An 18557-nucleotide genomic window follows, 5' to 3' on the forward strand; every position below is an offset into this window, starting at 1 on the left:
ATGGGATTATGAAGGGTCATCAGTCCCCGCGTGAGGTGAGGGCAGCTGAATGGGTCGCCCAGGCTCGTACACAGAACGAAATTGTTGTCCAGCACATAATCTCGTGACCATTGCAAGCAAGGGGAACCTGGTACTGATCATAATTTTCTCGCAATGTCCATTTAGCCTTAACCCAGTCATTAAGCAGCTACTCCTTGTGTAATCAAGAATCCCAGTGCACACCCCGTATCGCCTCGTACCCATTCCCATTCAGGACTTCCGGAAATGGTATGTCAAGCAAAGAAATCAAGAAAGGAAGCCCGGAAGCACCGCGAAACTTTCGGAAAGAACTTATTCAGCACCCAGGCGCCGGTTTTAGAGCTCACTATTCGGTAGTCGCAGCTTTTGTCTGTCGCATGTCCATTCGGCACTCGACTATATCAGGACCCAATCAGCCCCTTCTTAGACTATGCCTGTCAGTATTGTCCGGTTTTTCTGGCACATACGGCGACTTACGAAGAACTCCCAGAGCTTGGATGTCAGTGACTCGGGCATCGTGTAAAGATCGATCGAGAATTCGCCAGCTTTAAGCAAGTCATCTACTATTAGCCCACTCCATCAACATACGATGACTTGAACAAAGAAAAGTAGAGATTGCATGCTTACCATCGACGTCGCTCCGAATGTAGGTGTCCGGGCCCTTGTTCTCGTTGATCATCTGTATCACTCGTAGGAGGTCCTCCTCTTCCAGCTTTTGCAACGCATCCGCAATCTTCTCGTAGTCATACTTTTGCGAGGCCTTCTTGCCGGAGGCCCCGTTGATGGCACCAGCGACACCCTTCTTGCGCCCTTCGTCGGTCGGCAATGGCCCAGTCTCACGCAGCTTCTCCTGCAATGCCTGGCTCGGGTTCTTGATAACAATGGGATGGATTGCCTCGTACTTGTTCTGCGCAAAGTTGAGATCCTGAACGATAGTCGGAGTGATCTTGGTCTTCTCGGTCGTGTACAAGTCGATCCCTAGCTCGAATTCGCCCCAGCCCTCGTTGCTGCAAGTAAATGGTGGCGTATGGAAGGCTAGTGTAGTGTGTCAGTGTCTTTCATAGTCTTTCTCTGGCCAGGAGCGCGGAAGGCCTACTCTGCGTCGGATCCTCGAAACTCGGGTGGAGGTTGTAGGTCACCTTGGTGAACACGTCCGCTGTGTGCTCTTGCCCCTCTTCGTCGAGGAGGTATATCTTCATACTCCATTTCCGCATGGGGAACTCCTCAACGGGCGAGGGTTTGTCTCTGAGGTACACAAACGCGCGTCAGCTTGCTTCGTCTAGGGAATCGTAGCCCGCTCGTCTTTCGTTTCCTCGTAATCGCATAGCTCGCAGGTCGGTACGTACATGACATTCTGTTCCACGACAATTTTGATTCGTCGCTTCAAGATATTAGCTTGTGTTCCTGCTTTGCGCTTGTGCATGCTGGCGATGGTGGAAAAGTGCAATGTGAGGTAGAGGTCCGCTACCACTTGGCCCAGCGCAAGCGCGACAACTCGAGCTCAGCTACTCTTCAAATCGTCTGGTCTTCCACTTGTAATCGACCATTACGGCTGGCTGCGCGCGCATACGTTCGCGAAGCACAGGCAAGTAGGGAAATGCGAGTGGGCAGCCGGTAAACGCGGGTACACGAACTGACTTACGTCGACCAACATGATGCGTCTGTACAGGCGGCGCCCACTTCCCAATTAATGATACACAATTAGTATCTGGTGATTGTACACGAGGGCGGCGCGTTGGGGCAGATTTTGGTCGATGCGATGTGGTATAGTTCTGGTGGTATGTACGGACAAACCATGCGCGTGCGACGCCTGTCGTTGCACCTTCGAGGTCGGCAAAATTGGAGCTAACGCTTAGTCTTGGCCCGCTCTCCATCCACTGCGTCAGAGGCTCAAGCCCATCTATCATGAAGAGGGTCTATATACTCTGTAGACAAGCCACAAAGAAGGGTACCTGAGCTGTTGCTTAATTTGCGGCAGAAAGGCATTTATCAGAAGGAGCCTGGCCATTGGGCAAGGTACATCATCTACACAGGTTCACGCACTCGTGGCTAGGCCATTGACCGCGATGCTGTCCGCCCGCGAAGGAATCATCAAGACATTTACACCAGAGTGACACGCCAAAGCATTTCGACCGCATGGTTCGCAGAACATGCCCAAGAACGAATCTCGTGACGAGCCAGTTGTGTCAAAATATGTTAATCATTGCTGGTGCTATGACCCAATCATCCTCATCCGCTGCATGAAATTCGTTGCGAGCGACATCCTCTTCACCGCTCATGCCGTGTCCTATCTTGTCGTCGTGTAGTGAGTTAAAAAACAAAGGGGAAGTTTGGGGGTATCACCGTCGCTAATCGACGATGTATTCTATGCGACTAGTGAAATCAGATAACTTGCCACGGTAACTAGGTCGCCTGCACGCGGTCTTATGTGCGCGCCTACAAACGGGAAAACATCATTGACAAGATCTGCGCCATCTAAGCAGCGGGAGCCTCCTCCGTGGTCGCCGCCTCGGCCTTCTTAAAGATCTCCTCGTTCTCCTTTTGAGCCTGCAGGAAGGCATCCTTGAATGCGTTGGCATCTATTCGAGGTCAGTGTTGGCTACCCACCTAACGTCAAGCATGACTTACTCTCAGAGTTGGCGAAACGGATAGCGAGAGTGCAGGCTTCTGGCTCGCCCTCACTGACGTCGGCCGCAGCGTTCCACACCCAGGACCTGTCACTGCCGACGTTGGGAGACAGCTTCATCTCGGGGACGACTGCTCAAACGTTAGCTCGTGGTTGCTGCAAGACCGGATCGGGCCAGCGGCAAGGAGCAACGTACTATAGTGGTTGGCGCAGACCTTGAGAGTCTTGTCGCGGCGCATGACCAGCCTCGTCTTGCCGTTCTCCTTGTGCTTCAAGAGCCTGACATCGCCAGTGCCCCTCTCCTTCCACTCATTGCTGTCCTTGACGAACTTGAAGAGCTTGGCGCGCATCTTGAAGAGCTGCTCCTCGCTCTCCTCATTTGTCTTGGTCTCCACCTTCTCTGTCAACTTGACCACCGGCTCGAAGTGCACATCTTCCGACTCGGGGGCCTCGTCTTCGTCGTTCTCTTTGGCGGCATCGCGCTGGGCCTTGGCACTGCCAGATGTATCGCCACGCTCCTCTTCTTCCTTCTTCTCCTTCTTGGCGCCACCGCCAAACATGGAAAACACTGCAGACGAAGTGACAGGCTTGCTGTCCTCGGTCTTCTCTTCGGTCGCGGTTGCGGTCTCGCCCGTTGTGGTTGCGGGAGTCTCCTCGGCAGGCTTGGTCTCCTCGACCTTGGGTTCGGTAGCTTCGACGCCAGACATGTTTGCCTACAAATTCTCTGTCAGTACACATGTCATAGCGAGGGCGCTTCCCAACGGAGAATGACCGCCAGTCGGGCCCTCTTACCGGCTGAACTTACGTTGTATGGGATCTGTTAATGGAGCGGAAACGTGTGTTGACGTTTGAGAAGGTGCAGAAGAAAAACTTAGTGATGCTCGACTGGAGTTGTGCTGTGTTTTGCCCCTCACCTCATCTCTGTTAGCGGGGGAGAAATTGCACGCTGGTGCTGCCGTGCTGGTCAGGGCCGTCAGGCCGCCAGGCGAGGATCCAGGCAGTCCCTGAACTGCCCCACCTCGACCAATGCAGTGGGCCCAGGGGTTATAATTGATGATCTCCATGAAGAGACTCAACATGAGGCCCTGATGGCACATACCTACGTCCCTCACTATCAGGATATCTGCCGTAACGAGTGGTACGTTATCAACGGCGATGTTCATTACTATTTCCTAGTACGTAGGCATAAACGCCAACCAAGGCCTCACACGTACTCATAGTCATTGCGCCTACCACGGTGAAAAGTATGAGTTTAAAAAGGCACTGCACATAATCAGAAAGAAATAGATTGCCTCCGAAACTCCAACCGTATCCAGTACTGGATAATCTAACGCCACTCCCTGATCTCCTATTCGCAGCAACGCAGGCAGAAGATATACGTTGTGGCCTGGTCCAGCATACAATCGACGTTCCATCTGAGACTCACAACCGCCCATCCCCACACAAAAGCTTGATGCCATTCAACAGGTTGTGTCTCGGTCAAGGCTTTCCGCGGACCTTTAGACAAGCTGCCCGGCTTTGGCACGCTTGTCTGCCATGAAGACCTCAGCTTTGCGGCGATACTCATCTTGCGCATGCCGCTTGCCCGTGATGCCAAGCCAAGATAGTTTCGCGGCAATCTGGGCGTCCAAAAGCCCCAAGTGCAGCCCCATCTGTACATGACTGAGCTGTCCAGCCACACGTTTCGTTGCCTCAATACCAGCAGTTCGGATATCGGACGCATGGTTGAAGGTTTGCGTAGCCCTGTTCACGATGTTGGAAGTCAGGCTGGGAACTTCCATCATGCCATGTCGAGCAGATTGGGCAGCGTCGCGAGCTCTGTCGCTAATGTGACGTCCCACGATATAAGGGTTGGTGAAATGCTCGAGCACGGGAACCAAAGCCTTGGTGATCTCTGGTAGAGAGCGACGATTTTTGACGCTTTCTGTCAAGGCTTCAAAGCTTTCCGTAAAGGTGGCAAATCGAATGTGGACTGCACGACGAGTGACTGGTTTGCATGTTGACTCTAGGACAAACTCGACGTCGCCGTATTTCTCGGCTGCAGGGATCGTGGCGAAGAAGCCATCTTCATGATCGCCCTTGGTGGTGAAGATCTGATGTCCGTCCCTGTAGGCTTGAATAGTGACGCAGTCTTGGTACTTCCATCCAGCTTTGACGTCTTCGGCAACGTGAGCTGTAAACTTGTTGCCGTGGATGATGTAACTCATTTTCGGTCGAGGAGGTCCAAAGATCCAGTCATAGCTGCTACTCTCGTCTTGTGCCTGAGGATCAGGAGTCCTCTCACTGACTGTCGATGAAGGACTTTGCTTGTCAGAAGGTGTGCTCCAGACAAGGTGCGAAGAGGTAGATGTCGAAGGCAAGGCCAGAAGGTTGGGAACGTTGCGGCCCTCCTGGAGCGTGGGGAGAGAGTACGATGTAAGGATCGTACCTAACATAGCCAGCGCGCTAAGTACAAGTGCAATCATCAACGATCGGTGTTCATGAAAGTCAGTCGCGTTTGGCACAAAGACCTGGTAATCCTTGAGCAGCTCGAGGACAGCACGCTTCTTTGTGTGCCTTGACTCATTAGGAACAGCATGCTTCTTCGCAGGACCTGGCTCGGATTGCTCGGGCTTTTCCACGAAAAATGACGGCATGTCAAGTGTCTCATGTGCATAGTCAAGAGACGGAGTGGAGGGAGCCTGATCGTGATCGGAGTCTGCGTCAGCGCTGTCTGGCGCTGACCTGGACATCTGAGCAGCTGGCCTTTCAGTCATGCCTGAACTCTCATCAAGTACTTGGACACCTGGCTCCATTTCTCCAGTGGCGCTGTGCGCCTCGTCCGTGCAATGTTGGTCCAGAGAGCCAGTCGACTCGCCCATAATGTCGTTGTCGTCCATGTTTTCATCATGCGACCACTCGCTGTTGCTGTCGTCCGCGGTATGAATGAGTTCGTATGTGGAGTCCGCCAGACTGCCGTCGTCGGGCCCGGGTACGCTTGTTACACGCATAATGTCAGGATCGCTGTTAATGACCCAGCTGGCAAGATGCCTTGAACCGTATGGTCGAGGAAAGCGGAGGCTGAGATCGTCTTCGATGAATGGTGGTATATCGTCACCGGGATCCTCGGCTGCTTCGTGCGGATGGCTCTCGCTTGCCGTGTTGAAATTTGATGTGCTCGATGGTGTAGTTGAGTCAACTTTAGGTTGCGTTTCCATGCCTAGGAAGAAGGGGACGAGCTTGTTCGCTATGAGGCCTCACTCCATCATCGAGCTTGACAGGCAGTGTGACCAGCATGTGATGGACGGAAGCAGCAGGTACCGGTAACCAAAAGCGCGGGCTGCGTCGGGTTGTGCTTCGTTTCGGGAGAGGTCGTTGTTGAGGCGCTGGTAATTGAGTACGTGGCAGAGGACGAAGAAGAATTAACGCTAGAGGTAGTAGTGATGATACATAAAGCTGATCGAGGGGGAAAGTGACAAACGGAGGTACCTAACCAAGTCACTGGACCATCTACAGGTAGACGACGTATTGGTCACTCGAGGCTGGTGCTGCCTAGTGCACTCCCTGCAAGCAGCCCCTCTGGTCCGGTGTTCGTTAAGGCCTGATGCCGGCCTGTCACTGTGACCTGGAGGCATTCTAGGTTTATTGGAACCCGGCTGGACAGTGCCCAACAGAAATAGCTCTAGCTTGCGCCGAGTGAAAGCGAACGCGACTCACGGAAGAAAGGGACCATTTCCTGCCATTACAGCGGGGTGGGGTGCAGGTTGGGGTGCTTAGTTCCTGAAATGATAGCTTTATCGGCGGCTACCCAACTATCAATGACCCCACTACTGCTCTTATCGGCCCCGGTAAGCATGTGTGATGTTAGGACGTACCTGCTCCGCCATGGTCGAATATTGAGCATCTGAACCCACGTGCACCTTTGAAAGTCGATCAGGATTTAGAAAACTGATGCCAATATTAGTTGGTGAAAGTCAGGTAGCGTGCTCTCCAAGCTTGGACTACACAAGAGGCATTTTCCCCTCCTTGGCTGAGACTCGCTGAGGCTATCACCAGTCGCGACTCTGCCATGCATGGGCAGTCTCACGCATGTGACCACATGATAGTTGCCCCACCACACCGTGTCTTGACTCTTGAGTCACCATACCTCGTAGGGCGTTTTAGCGACCCGGGTCTATGAAGTTCGATTTGGCAGAGGAACGACTGGAGCTAACGAACAATGTTAATACAACATCTTTGAACTGCTGGTGGCTCATTTTACAGAATGGATTTCCCCGGTATGCATGCATGAGTTCAGTTCACTCAGCACACGCTTTAACACTGTTTAAGTGGGATGAACATACATCATCGCATGAAGTGGTCACGGCTTGCATTCAGACTGGGGCAATTGCGCGGGTCTCCTCATTGACGCATTGTGGAACGAGACACCAGGTGCGCACATGCGTACTGACGTCGCATACAGTGTGTCCATATTGGGTTCATAACCATACTCGGCGATGTGATCTCGAGTGACAACGGAGGACTTGGTGTGGTTTAGAAAGCGGGATATTCATTCATTATGTGACCAATACGTGGAATGTCCAAGAGCGCAACGCCAGCAGTGTTTCTAAGCATTTTTCCTGACCATGCCCCGTGTCCTCCTATGCACCAGTCATCACCAGGCCTCTCAGAGGCGGCTGTAAAAAAAATAAAAATAAAAAGAAATGAGCAGCAGACAAGATTGGCTGGTCAGACGCAGCCAAGGGTATCAATGAGTTCGTCTACCTGGAGAAGACATTACGTCCTCGGGGTCGTACGCACGTCTCTATAAGACGTCAAACCGCTGGAACAATCGCTTCAGTGAGTCGCTGGTAAAGTCCTCGTCCTCGGGAATCATCTCGATGACACCTGTAAGATTGGCAAACAAGTCGCCTTGGTTGCGGTAGGCCAAGATGGACGGTACAGCTGCAGGGTCGAATTCAATCTCGTCGTAGTGCACCTTGACGAAGTGAATGGCCCGATGCTCCTTGACAAGAGGTACCAGCGCCGACTCTATCTCCTTGGATACTTCACACTGCAGTCATCATTAGCAATTGCCGTCGCATTGGACACAAACCGACTTACCTCGTTGTCGTATACGAACACGACTACCAACGTTTCCCGACGAACCTTCTCAATAGCGTCGAGATATCCAAGCGCGTCCACCTCGTCGAACCGCCCGTACTCCCTCACGCTGGGACTCGTTCTTCGATTCCTGATGACCTTGTCGGTCTCGGCTTCGAGCTCCCGCCTGCGGTGCTCACGCCATTGACTTAGGAAAGAATCTTCATCTCCTCTATCACTGTCGCTTCTGGCGTCCTCATCGGACTCGCTGTCGCTTCTGTCTTTGTGGATTGTGTTCTGCTGCGCCATCCCGTCCAAGCCGAAGATGCTGCGCCGGGCAGCATGCACTCTGTTCCTCCACTTAGACTTGGTACGCGCATTTTCGTAGCTACGCGCGTCGGCGATGACGCCTTTGACGCCTGTCGTGTGACCATCGTCGAATGATGCAGGTGGCAGGCGGATCATCGGAAGGTCGGCGGTCGGTGCGCGCATGGCTTCGGCAATCTGTCCTTGACGGAAGTCGTCCTCCTCAGTGGTGTCTTGGTGCTGTCGTAAATCTGGATCGTTGCGATCGTCCGGGTGAAGTATTTCGCGGACAGTGTTCTTCGCGATCAGTTCATTGAACTCGTCTTGGGCGGCGGTTGTTGACATGATAAAGGCGGCCTCGCTCAGTATTAATGTGACGAGCGTATCTGGGTTCTTTCAGGGGACTAGGTCGGAAGACTGTTTCGCAAAGGCGTGTACGCAGACCGCTGGTTTCGAGGGATGATCAATGTCGACGAAAGAAGCGCCTTCGAGAAATACTATAGTGGAGTCGTCAACCCTGACGGCAATGCCGGAGGTCTTTTCAAGGACAGGGGTTGGACAGCGACGAGCGCAATTCCGAAGCGAGAGTCTTTCAAAGGCGCCTTTGTATCGAAACTGAAGTTCTTGTTCAAGTTGGAAGGAGTACCGGCCAGGAAAAAGGCGCGGCCGTCAGCGGAGGGTCGTCAGTGGCGTCGCCGTAGCCCGTTTCAAGTCTCTGAGACACAATGCGACAGCGACAGAAGTAGAAGCTAGTGGTGCAGGGATTCAGGGGCTGTGGCATGGCACATTTTGACGGGCACAAGAGTGCGCATGGTGGCGGGGTCCTCATGCCTATTATTAACAGTTACAGAAGCAAACGGCTCTGGCGCAAGGGTGAGGAGAGCGCCAAATTACGAACAAAGTTATTTCCAAGTCCATGCATACCAGGTGCTACATTTTACGCCTACAGTATCGTGACGTAGGCTAAGTTATTCGACGTTTCTTCGGCAACTTGCAATAAGTACAGGTGCTCAGGCACTCAACGTTGCCAAGTATTAATAAGGTAGTGCTGCAGGGGTGACAGCAGCACACATGTGTGATAGGGATCTTGTGATCAGCATCGGGCATGATATTGAGTACCTGCCAGCATGCTGTTCTTACACACCGGCTGTGTTTTGTCATCAACGACGAATCTATATGCATGCGCACGATCCGTCGCCGAGCATCTAATTATACATGTATGAACTCTCCCGCCAAATAGTCAAGCCATGTGTTTCAAAGATCTCCGAGTTGGCATTGAGGAGAGAGCTTGAAGCAGCCAGCTGAGATGCGATTTCGCCCATGGGCTATGGGATCATAGCGCGCGCAAGCCTGAGGCTGCATTCACTTGGGCGCAGCCGCTCAATCGCAGGGCTGAGAAGCACGGTGCATAACAAGATGCCGTCGATGATGAAGATTCAATGCAAGCAATGGGCAGATAGGACATCGGTTGGGTTGAACAAAGACGAGTCATTGGCTACCTTGGCTAGTGTCTCAGCCTGACGAGCCTCGAGATCTCGCTTCTCCAGGGCGTACGGACTTGGATTACCTACCCTAAACATTTCTTACTCTGTTGAATATCATTACCTTAACTATGCGAGGATTAGCATGAAAAGGTGTCCAAGCGATGCAGTCTTAAGCCGTGCTTGGTGCGAAAACCCAGGTAATTTGCGCAAGTTGAATTATACTGTTGGCCTCCAATTGTTCATCTCGGCGGCGACGGTTGGTGAAATCCCGATTAAAAACTCTTCCAGTTGGTCAGGTGCCGGGTCACCTACTCTCTTGGGAACCTGTTGGGGTGCTATAGTGAGGCATTAGATATTAGGTACCAAGTCGTAGGGTGTAGTCGATTGTGGTCGCTTGTGTTGTATTGAGCGTTGTAGTAATGTGAGTTCAAAGGTAGAGGGAAGGTATCGCGATTAGGTATGAAGTCTAGAAGAGGTGGTTCGAGGCGAGGCCTTATACTTGTACACAACGTATGTTCTTATAATCTTAGGACTGTCTACTATTTGGGTTATTTTGTTTTCCAGTGGCAGCCTGCACATGAACGAAGCTAGGCTTCGCTAAGCGTGGATGTGATTTGGCAATGTTAACCCTGTTTGAACAATAGGAGCTCGAGGCAAGGCCGTGGTCTTGACGTCCAATACTGCCTACTAGCAGTGGGGGGCTAGCTATTCGATGTTTTCTGAGCACCAGACATTTCCAGATACCGCAAATGCAGTGCCTTAAATGCGCAGGCATCCTAGCAGTCATGACACTGTCGCACGTACTTGCACGTAGCTGGCGTTTCATCCGCCGCTTGCCTCCTCGCCATGATGCAATAAAGTTGCCAGAGGATCATAGTGAATCCTCATGTTATATTACTCCTCGCTCATATCGCGCACATTGCCCCTGGTATTACCATACACATGCATTAGAGGGTATCCAAAGTCTCATAATACACCTCTTTCATCCGTTATATCCAACTTCCTCCACCAGACTTCACTCGGCCCCAGCTCACTGTATGGTTTGGATCGCTTGCCAATTTTTTCTGTTTTCGATGTTGGAGATGCTACTTCTTATTTCCGAAGCCTGCCATTATGGAAGAGGAACGTGACAACGCAAGGTCGTCATAGTACAACCGCCCGAAATACAAGGGACACGACGAGCTTTTCAGCCGAGCTGGAAGAGGTCCAGCTGGCTTTCAGAGGCAGAGCAGGAGAGGCAAGGAAAAAGAAAAGTCCAGAGAAAAACAACAAGAGGTATCGCGCGTCAGCTAAATCCCACATTGCCTCCGCTCCAGCAGGTCGTTGCTGAACCGCTCCGCCCGGGGTATGGTGAAATCGTTTACCGACTATATTGGACGCACAATGTTGAAGAAAGAAGACGTGTGGAAACAGAGAAGAAAGTTGCTGGCACTATGTAAATGTGCGTGGGCGGGGGTTTCGTCTCGACGGGCTGGGAGGATGGTGTGTAGGTTTCGTCAATTCGTCCTGTGTGCGCCAGTGATCGCATGGCAAAAATCAAGCGTTTCTTTCGGTGTACAGCATGTGACCGTTGGCTGGTATCTTTGCTCGAGGGCGATGGAGAAGTTGAGTAAAGCGTGCCAAATAGCGCTAAAGCAACTTGGAGAAGTCCATCGTGGTAGCCGGGAGATATTAGTATGCCCAGATCTTAAGCTGTTCCTTGGGGTTAATCTCTTGAACCAAAGAACCACTGGCACAGGGTCTGCCATGGAAAAACTTACCATTGAGTCCCAAGAGCCTGTGCACAAGCTGATGCCGTCGTTGCTGACGCCAAGGCAGCTGACGCGGTTATCGTGGCCAACAAGCGAGCCAACCTTCTCGCCGCGAGTGACGTCCCACACCTGGAAACGTTAATCAAGGGCTCGTTTCGCGAGAATAAGAGTAGACATACCTTGCATTCGAAATCGTCGTAACCGGCGAAGAGCAAACGACCAGAAACAGAAGTAGCGACAGAAGTAATACCGCAGAGAATGGATTCAGACTGGTCATGTCAGCATGTGTGTCAAGACTTGCGGGTGGCGGAGGCAGCATACCCCATAGAGGTTCAATTCGCGATCGGCGCGGATATCGAAGAGCCGACAGGTGGCATCGTCGGATCCTGTGACGAACGAGTGACCGTCGGGGAAGAATTGGATGGCGTTGATGTCGGATTCATGGCCGGCGAACGTTTGTACAGCCTTGCCGGCGCGAATGTCCCACATCTTGGCAAAGGCGTCGCAAGCACCCGAAATGAAAGTGTTTTGGTTAGTTGGATTGAGGCTGATGCTCATGACGTCGCCGAGATGATCAGCGAATTCTGTAACCTTTTGTCCAGTTTCAATGTCCCATTTCATGCAAGTCATGTCGCCTGATGATGTCAAAATGGACCGGTCGTTGATGAAGCGACAGCAAGACAGGTATCCCGCGTGCCCTGATAGTTCGCGAGCCACACGCGTAGGGCCGTCACGTTGCTGGTTCAGGTTGTAGATGGAGCAGATGTTGTCGAGGCCACCACAGGCGACAAAGTTACCAGACGGTGCGTAGGCGCAGGTCATCACCCACGACGAGCGCAGGGGAATAGCGTGGACCTTGTTGGTGGTGTAAGCGTCCCAAATGATGAGCTTTCCATCTTGCGAAGCTGAGACGAGATGCCTGCGGTCGGTTGACCAATGCATAGCGTAGATCTTGGCCAGGTGACCCTTCAGTGTGCGCTTTGCCTTCATGAGCTGATTCTTGGGAATAGGCTCGTGTGCTTGTTGAGCAACGGCGCGAACTATGGCAACGGTGAGTCTGAGTAGAAAGGCTTTAAGTGTCCAGGTACGTACGAGTAGTATCGGCGAGCTCGTCCTTCTTCCTCTTGATGCGATCCTTGAGGGTCTCAGCCTCGCGGCGCGCCTGCTGGATGCGCGCCTGCATCGCCTCGGGCGACACGTCGTTGGCGCCTTGAGAATTCATTGCGACGAGTTGATCAGGCGAATCGACGACAGAAGCAACTTCAGTACGCGTCCTTGAGCACAATGCGGCCGGCGACACACTGACGAGCAGCTGACGGGAGGCGGGAAGCCGGTCGAGAGAAGCGGCCAATGCCTGTCGTTGAAGGCAAGAAGAGGAAGCTGCTCGAGGGTGGGCGTCGTCGAGGGATTGATTGTCGATCGCGGCTCGCTGTCGCTCGTCTGCGTCGTCGCAGACTGTTGGTGGGAGGCGATGGGAAATGGAAATTGGCAAAGGAAGATTACAACAAGCTGGGAGACCAACAAGCGAGGGTGATGGTGTGGAGGACGGGCACGGGGGGACGGGAGGAAGGAGAGACTGGAGTCTGGCACTGGATTGGACTGGTAGCTCCCGCCGGTTCTCCTTGCCTGTGCAATTGGAGATGCGCACTGCCAAGTCTGGTGGGAAACCACTGTAATTTGACGATGTGGTGTCAAATTGGCACCTTTCGAGGCGGGCGCCACGGCTTTCTTCAGGGCTGTATCCACTTCCTCACCACTCTATCTACCGTTAGAGACTAGCGGGACGACATTATCGGCGCAGATTCGTAGAACGGCAGGAGCCCCAAAGGGAATGCAAGCTCCAGGGGGATTCCTTCTTGCAGCTGCAATTCCGTGTCGAGCGTCTAGGCTAGTACCTTACCAGTGTCCCTACTGCTTGAATGGTACAAACCCAGTACTCCAGTCGAAGAGCATGGAAAGCACAGCTTTCTTCTTTATCCAATCCATTAGCATGTTTTCAAGAGCCATCTGCTGCCTTCACCGTGGGCTGCCCGCGTCGACGCGAACTACGTACAACTCCTATCAGATGTGGAGGCGGTCCCGGAAGAGAGTGGTGGCCCAGACGGGCCCAAGGAAATGATCTGGCTGCTGCCTCCACCAACGAAGCGCAGACCACCTGAGGCCCAGTCAGCCGCGCACTGGCAATTGGCAAATAGCCAGGGCTGCCAGGCGCTTGGACAAAGACCCGCTTTCATCACCACTGACCGTGCACTGGCTTGCAGTGACCTCCTGCAAGAAGCTCCGCTTATAATCATCTTCAAGTCTGTCCAGATGGCGCTTCGCGATTCAGGCAAATCCAAGTTTCTTGAAGTGGACACGGACAATCTTGCCAGAGAGGTCTCCGAGTAGTCGCGACGCAGCCTTTGAGACTCTGAGCAACGACTGCACTGGATTTTTGAGTTCAGTAAAGGAGCATGTTTGAATGTGGGCGATTCACAGATATGTACTCTGATCATGCGTGAACTCGACGTGTGCGGATCCACGCCAAGGCCCCGTCATAAAAGGCGCGGCAGCATGGACCTGCTAATTAACCCCAGAAACACCCCTGCCGACCAAACATCTTCAATGCGAGTATTCTTACCAGGATATTCTTACCTACATGATCAGCAGAACCCGCCAACGTTGCTTCGCGACGCAACCCTCAAATGTTCATTTCTCTTAGAAACATCACTATCTGATCTTTACACCAGCCACCAGCATAGGTACCATGTAGGGTCCGCGCATGGATACGTGTAATAGCACTTGTTGAGGGTCTGGTGGGCTTCTATCTTCCATGCTAGCGCGACGCAGCTGTGTTCAGATTGAGCGGACTTTTAACGTTTGTGTTCAAGATAGCAGTTTCTCAAGCGAGCATCGCCGCACCATCTGCCACGCCGTAATACGGTCAATTTGATGGAACTTGCCGCATCGAAATTGCCATTTGCCTTTTGACTGATGCACACTTGAAAGGGATGATCAGGATTCGACGGGTGATCGGGTGGAAATTGAACATTATTAGGGCAGACTTGCCAGCATCATGACTCGCCAGTCGGGCCATACCGCAGTAGGCAAATGCTACGAGCTGACCCGTAAAATACCCTCCGTCATTTATCAATGTCTGTAATCATAAGTACGTACTATCTGGGCGACCGCGGATGTGAGCCCTTTGTACCGCTGATTTCTGGCCTCATCAGCTTTCCAATAGCTCAATCTGATTGCCGAAGTACTACTCAACAATTTGAGGTCAATCTCGAAAAAGCCTTCGGCCGAGTCGACTATTAACTCAATGGAAGATTGAGTTGGTCCGGCACAGGGGATCTAATCCCTATGGGTTGATTTTGTAAATAGAAGTAATCAATAGTGATGTCTGAAAGGTTTGTCAAGCTTGATTAGGCTCTGCCACAGTCACCACACGTACGCTCTCTACGAGTATTTACAGGCGTAACGGGGTCTCATATCTATCTGCTGCAGGCCTTGTCTGGGGAACAGGCAGTATCCGGCAGCATCTAGAGTGGCTCTCGACAGGCTTTTACGATCGTCGGGTGACCCCTCGACGGAGTCAAGACCGAGCTCACACTCAGGCAGGCCAGTACCGTCTATTTCACGTCTGGATCGTCGTACTGCGACGCCCGCCACTTCCTCCCAGACTTCTCACGGCTAGCACGGGGCCAATGTAGAGCGTGAAATAGGCCATCAGGTGCGAGACGTGCTCGAACCGAGCCGGCAAGTTGCACGCTGTAAAGCTTCTATATCGTCTAAACCATGAGTATGAGGAGCATCTGTCTATTGTGCATCAGTGAGTCCGTGTCCACGCCTTAAACCATTCCAAAGCCTCTGGGTTGGCAACACTGGCGTTCGTCTTGACCGCCATGCCCGAGAGGATCTGTTTAACGGCGACTTCAATCCTAGGGAGCAGTTAGCATATCGACAAATAACCATGCTCAAGTACACGTACTTTTTCCCGTTGCCTGTCTTGGGTACACCCCCGCCACATTCCTCGATAATTCCTGGCACGTGCCTTGGGCTGAGCTCCGCCTTGATCTTCGCTTTGACGGCCGTCTGGAGCATGTCGTCAAATTTCTTCCCTGGTGCCATGACTACAAACAAGCAGACTGTCTCGTCGTTGTCATTCTCCCTTCGTCGACCAACACACACAGCATCTTCGATTTCTGCCGCGAAGTACCGCGTGAGAATGTTGTATATCTCAGCAGATCCGAATCGGACACCCGAGGGCTTCAGCACACCGTCCGACCGACCAAGCATGGTGAGACTCCCAGTTGACACATCGAGCATTTTGACAAAATCGCCATGGTGCCAGACATCGCCCTTTACACCGCAGACGTTGGCAAACCGCTCAAAGTACGCTGATTTGTACTTCTCCTGGCCATTTTCCCCGAAGAAGGTCAGCGGCTGACATGGAAAGGGCCTCACGCAGATGAGGTCGCCAGGTTCACCCTGAGGAACCTCTTGTGCGGTGAGTGGGTCAATCACACGAATAGCCATACCCAGGCCTGCGCACTGAATCTCTCCGACTCGGACGGGGAGTAGAGGGCATGGTGCGCCAAAAAGAGAGATGATATCGGTGCCGCCGGTGATAGAAGCGAGGTTGACGTGTTTGGGAAATGCTTCGTAAACAAACTTGAAAGTCGAAGGTGGCAAGGGCGAAGCGGTGGAGTAGATTGCTTCAAGGCATGATAAATCAAGGTTCTCATCGCGGGCCGGATAGACGTTGTTCGCTTCCAAGGCTGTAAGGTAGGCGGCCGATGTGCCAAAGTGCGTGACCTTGAGATCGGAAAGGACTTTGGGTAGGGAGAGGTAGCCGTTCGGTCGGAATGGGGAGCCGGAGTAGAGGACCAAGGTCGTACCCACAGCAAGTGCACCAATAGACCAGTGCCACATCATCCAGGAGGTAGTAGTGTAGTACAGCATCCGCGATGCTGGCGTCAGGCCACAGTGAAGCATGTGCTCCTTTTTATGTTGCAGGAGGGTGCCGAGGGCTGTGTGAACAATGGCCTTGGGAAGTCCAGTTGTGCCGCTTGAGTATAAGATATACAAAGGATGTGAAGGAGGTAATAGCACAAATCTGAGAGCCTCTTCAGGGGCTGTGGCCAAGAAGTCGTGATACTCCACAGCCTGAACGCCCAAGTCAACCAGATCCTGCAGGCATAAGTCGGCAGTGATGTTTGGGATAATGACCACAGTTGTCAGGCTCTGAGACTTCCGCAACTCGCGCATAATCTCTGTTGTCTTTGCCGTGCTGCTCCATTCCTTCCCGTTGTATACAGTCCCGTTATCGGCAAACAGGAACTTGGGTGAGATTTGGCCTAGACGGTCAAGCACAGCGGACACTCCATTGTCAGGACTGATACCTGTCCAGATAGCACCAACAGTGGCGGCACCCAGCATGGCCACCAGCGCCTCAACGTGGTTCGAGACATAACCAGCGACGACGTCTCCGGGTTGCAGACCTCTAGCTCTAAGGGCCGACGAACAGCGCCGCACTGCGTCACGAAGGGCGGCCCAGGTCGTCTCGCGAACGCCGGAACCTGGCAATTCCGTCACAGTTAGGACTGCAGCCGACTCAGGGTCCAGTTCTGGAGACGTTGGCGGGTAGAGCAGATTCTGGGCAAAGTTGAGACGAGAACCGGAGAAGAAATCTGGTCGTGGAAACATGGGCGCCCCAGGAGAGAGTGCCTACATAAAGTCAATGAGCATCCAGATGAATGTGAGCCATTCTCCATGGGTATAAGATCCAGGGAAGGCTTCACACGTATTTGGACGAACTCACCTTGCCATGCCCCTTTTCAGATACTATGCCTACGAAACCCCAACACTCCTCCCAGAATGTCGCAACGTCGTCGACGCTCCACTTGTACAGACTCTGATAGTCATCGCCATCTAGTTCGTGCTTTGCTTTGACATTTTGAAGAAAGCGCCACATGGGCGTGGAAGTCGGATCAGGATGGCGCCAAAGCACCTCAGCCTGGCCGGATCCGTTGCTTTGCGTCATTGTTTTGTGAGGAGATTGGATGGAAAACTCGAGAGCATCGAAGCCAGAGCCTTGTCTGAAGGAATTGACTGTCAATACACTCAAAAATTACTGTTGGGGTTCTGTGGGTGATACCCGAATCGTGAACCGGCGCAACCCGGGCGTGGAAGGTAGCGCTGGCTCTGCATGCCGAGCGCGGGGCGGTGCTCTGTGGCTCAGTAGCCGGGTACTGTGGCTGATGACGGGACTTGATCTCAAGCAGACTGGGCCTGAGGACTCACTGCCGGTATATGCTAAAGTAAGTATTCATGAAATATGTAGGGCAACGTGAGTGTGAGTGTCATTTGAAAGGGTACTTGTAATCCTCTACAGCGAGAAATCCGATTTCCACAAAAATAAAGTCGGTCGAGGAATCGACTCGACCAGGGACCACCATCGTCATCGAGCCTTTCCCGCTCAAATCAAGACCTATGATGACACTACAGTCGGCAGGCAGATCGCGTGTCCTTGTCACCTGTCATGATGGGAGGGACCGGCATGTGGGCGCAACAATCCGGCCCTGCCGGCAGCGCGAACAGGCATCTCGGGATTCACCATCGCCGTTCAGTTGTGTAGGCAAGATATGAAGACGCCGGTCATCCGTTGATGAGCGAGTGTATCCGTAGTACGCACAATACGACCCCAAAAGCGAGCAACGCGAGCACATCAGCCTGCAGCAAATTGCACAGGGGCACGCGTCTGACAGACCGGGAGCCTATCCATTGACTGCCAAGGGAAAGCGGGGCTTCAAATTAGAAATTCTGAAACCCAGCCACTCATAATCGAAATCGACATCGGGCAATGCTGCAATGGACATCGCGATGTACGCCCAAGTGGGATTCAGCGGGCCAGAAAACGCTGACGCAGTGGACAGAGTCCAGTCTTGCTCTGACACCTCGGGTACCTGAAAGCGAACCTCCTTGCGGCCAATCATCGTGTCGTATCGTCGGGCTGGGTCCAGTCCTCCAGTTCGTCAGCTTTGCTTTTCCTCCCAAGTCCCAAGGCAATTTGCCTCTGGGCTCTGGCTGCAGCCGTCAGTTCCCCCGACTCCAGTGGAGTTTCGCGTGTCGTCTCTATCATCGTTCCGACTGAAGCCTCTGCCACCTCTCCTTTCCCTTCGTCTTTGCGACCCCAAGTTTTCGTCATCCAGAGAAACTTTGCAAAGGTCTGCTTCACCTTCTGGTTCTTCTGGCTGCTGTTACTTCCTCAGTGGCGGCTGGTTGTTGACTCTGCACAACTGATTTGTAACCTGCTTGGCACCGACG

General features: G+C 52.7%; 6 protein-coding genes across 6 annotated transcripts; all 6 read right to left on the reverse strand.

Annotated features, from left to right (window-relative positions):
- Positions 1–419: 419 nt before the first annotated feature.
- J7T54_007864 (transcription initiation factor TFIID/TFIIF subunit) lies at positions 420–1441 on the reverse strand (the record flags this gene model as incomplete). Its single annotated transcript, XM_051502435.1, has 5 exons — positions 420–446; positions 496–563; positions 646–1053; positions 1115–1263; positions 1365–1441. 5 exons carry the CDS (start codon positions 1439–1441, stop codon positions 420–422), a joined length of 729 nt encoding a protein of 242 aa, XP_051365627.1.
- Positions 1442–2493: 1052 nt separating this feature from the next.
- Positions 2494–3351, reverse strand: J7T54_007865 (Ran-specific GTPase-activating protein-like protein; the record flags this gene model as incomplete). The annotated part of the gene is made up of 3 exons (XM_051502436.1): positions 2494–2597; positions 2647–2775; positions 2841–3351. The coding sequence occupies 3 exons, from the start codon at positions 3349–3351 to the stop codon at positions 2494–2496; spliced, it is 744 nt and encodes a 247-aa protein (XP_051365628.1).
- Positions 3352–4143: 792 nt separating this feature from the next.
- On the reverse strand, positions 4144–5841 carry J7T54_007866 (uncharacterized protein; the record flags this gene model as incomplete). Its single annotated transcript, XM_051502437.1, has 1 exon — positions 4144–5841. One exon carries the CDS (start codon positions 5839–5841, stop codon positions 4144–4146), a length of 1698 nt encoding a protein of 565 aa, XP_051365629.1.
- Positions 5842–7427: 1586 nt separating this feature from the next.
- On the reverse strand, positions 7428–8356 carry J7T54_007867 (Phosducin-like protein; the record flags this gene model as incomplete). Its single annotated transcript, XM_051502439.1, has 2 exons — positions 7428–7676; positions 7772–8356. The coding sequence occupies 2 exons, from the start codon at positions 8354–8356 to the stop codon at positions 7428–7430; spliced, it is 834 nt and encodes a 277-aa protein (XP_051365630.1).
- A 2810-nt stretch (positions 8357–11166) lies between these two features.
- On the reverse strand, positions 11167–12468 carry J7T54_007868 (Guanine nucleotide-binding protein subunit beta-like protein; the record flags this gene model as incomplete). The annotated part of the gene is made up of 5 exons (XM_051502440.1): positions 11167–11187; positions 11256–11375; positions 11426–11515; positions 11568–12286; positions 12339–12468. The coding sequence occupies 5 exons, from the start codon at positions 12466–12468 to the stop codon at positions 11167–11169; spliced, it is 1080 nt and encodes a 359-aa protein (XP_051365631.1).
- A 2589-nt stretch (positions 12469–15057) lies between these two features.
- Positions 15058–17274, reverse strand: J7T54_007869 (Acetoacetyl-CoA synthetase-like protein; the record flags this gene model as incomplete). The annotated part of the gene is made up of 3 exons (XM_051502441.1): positions 15058–15169; positions 15220–16958; positions 17053–17274. The coding sequence occupies 3 exons, from the start codon at positions 17272–17274 to the stop codon at positions 15058–15060; spliced, it is 2073 nt and encodes a 690-aa protein (XP_051365632.1).
- Positions 17275–18557: the final 1283 nt, after the last annotated feature.

This window comes from Emericellopsis cladophorae (assembly GCF_022114955.1).
Source record: "Emericellopsis cladophorae strain MUM 19.33 chromosome Unknown NODE_3_length_1261782_cov_116_963312, whole genome shotgun sequence".
Lineage (NCBI taxonomy): Eukaryota > Fungi > Ascomycota > Sordariomycetes > Hypocreales > Bionectriaceae > Emericellopsis > Emericellopsis cladophorae.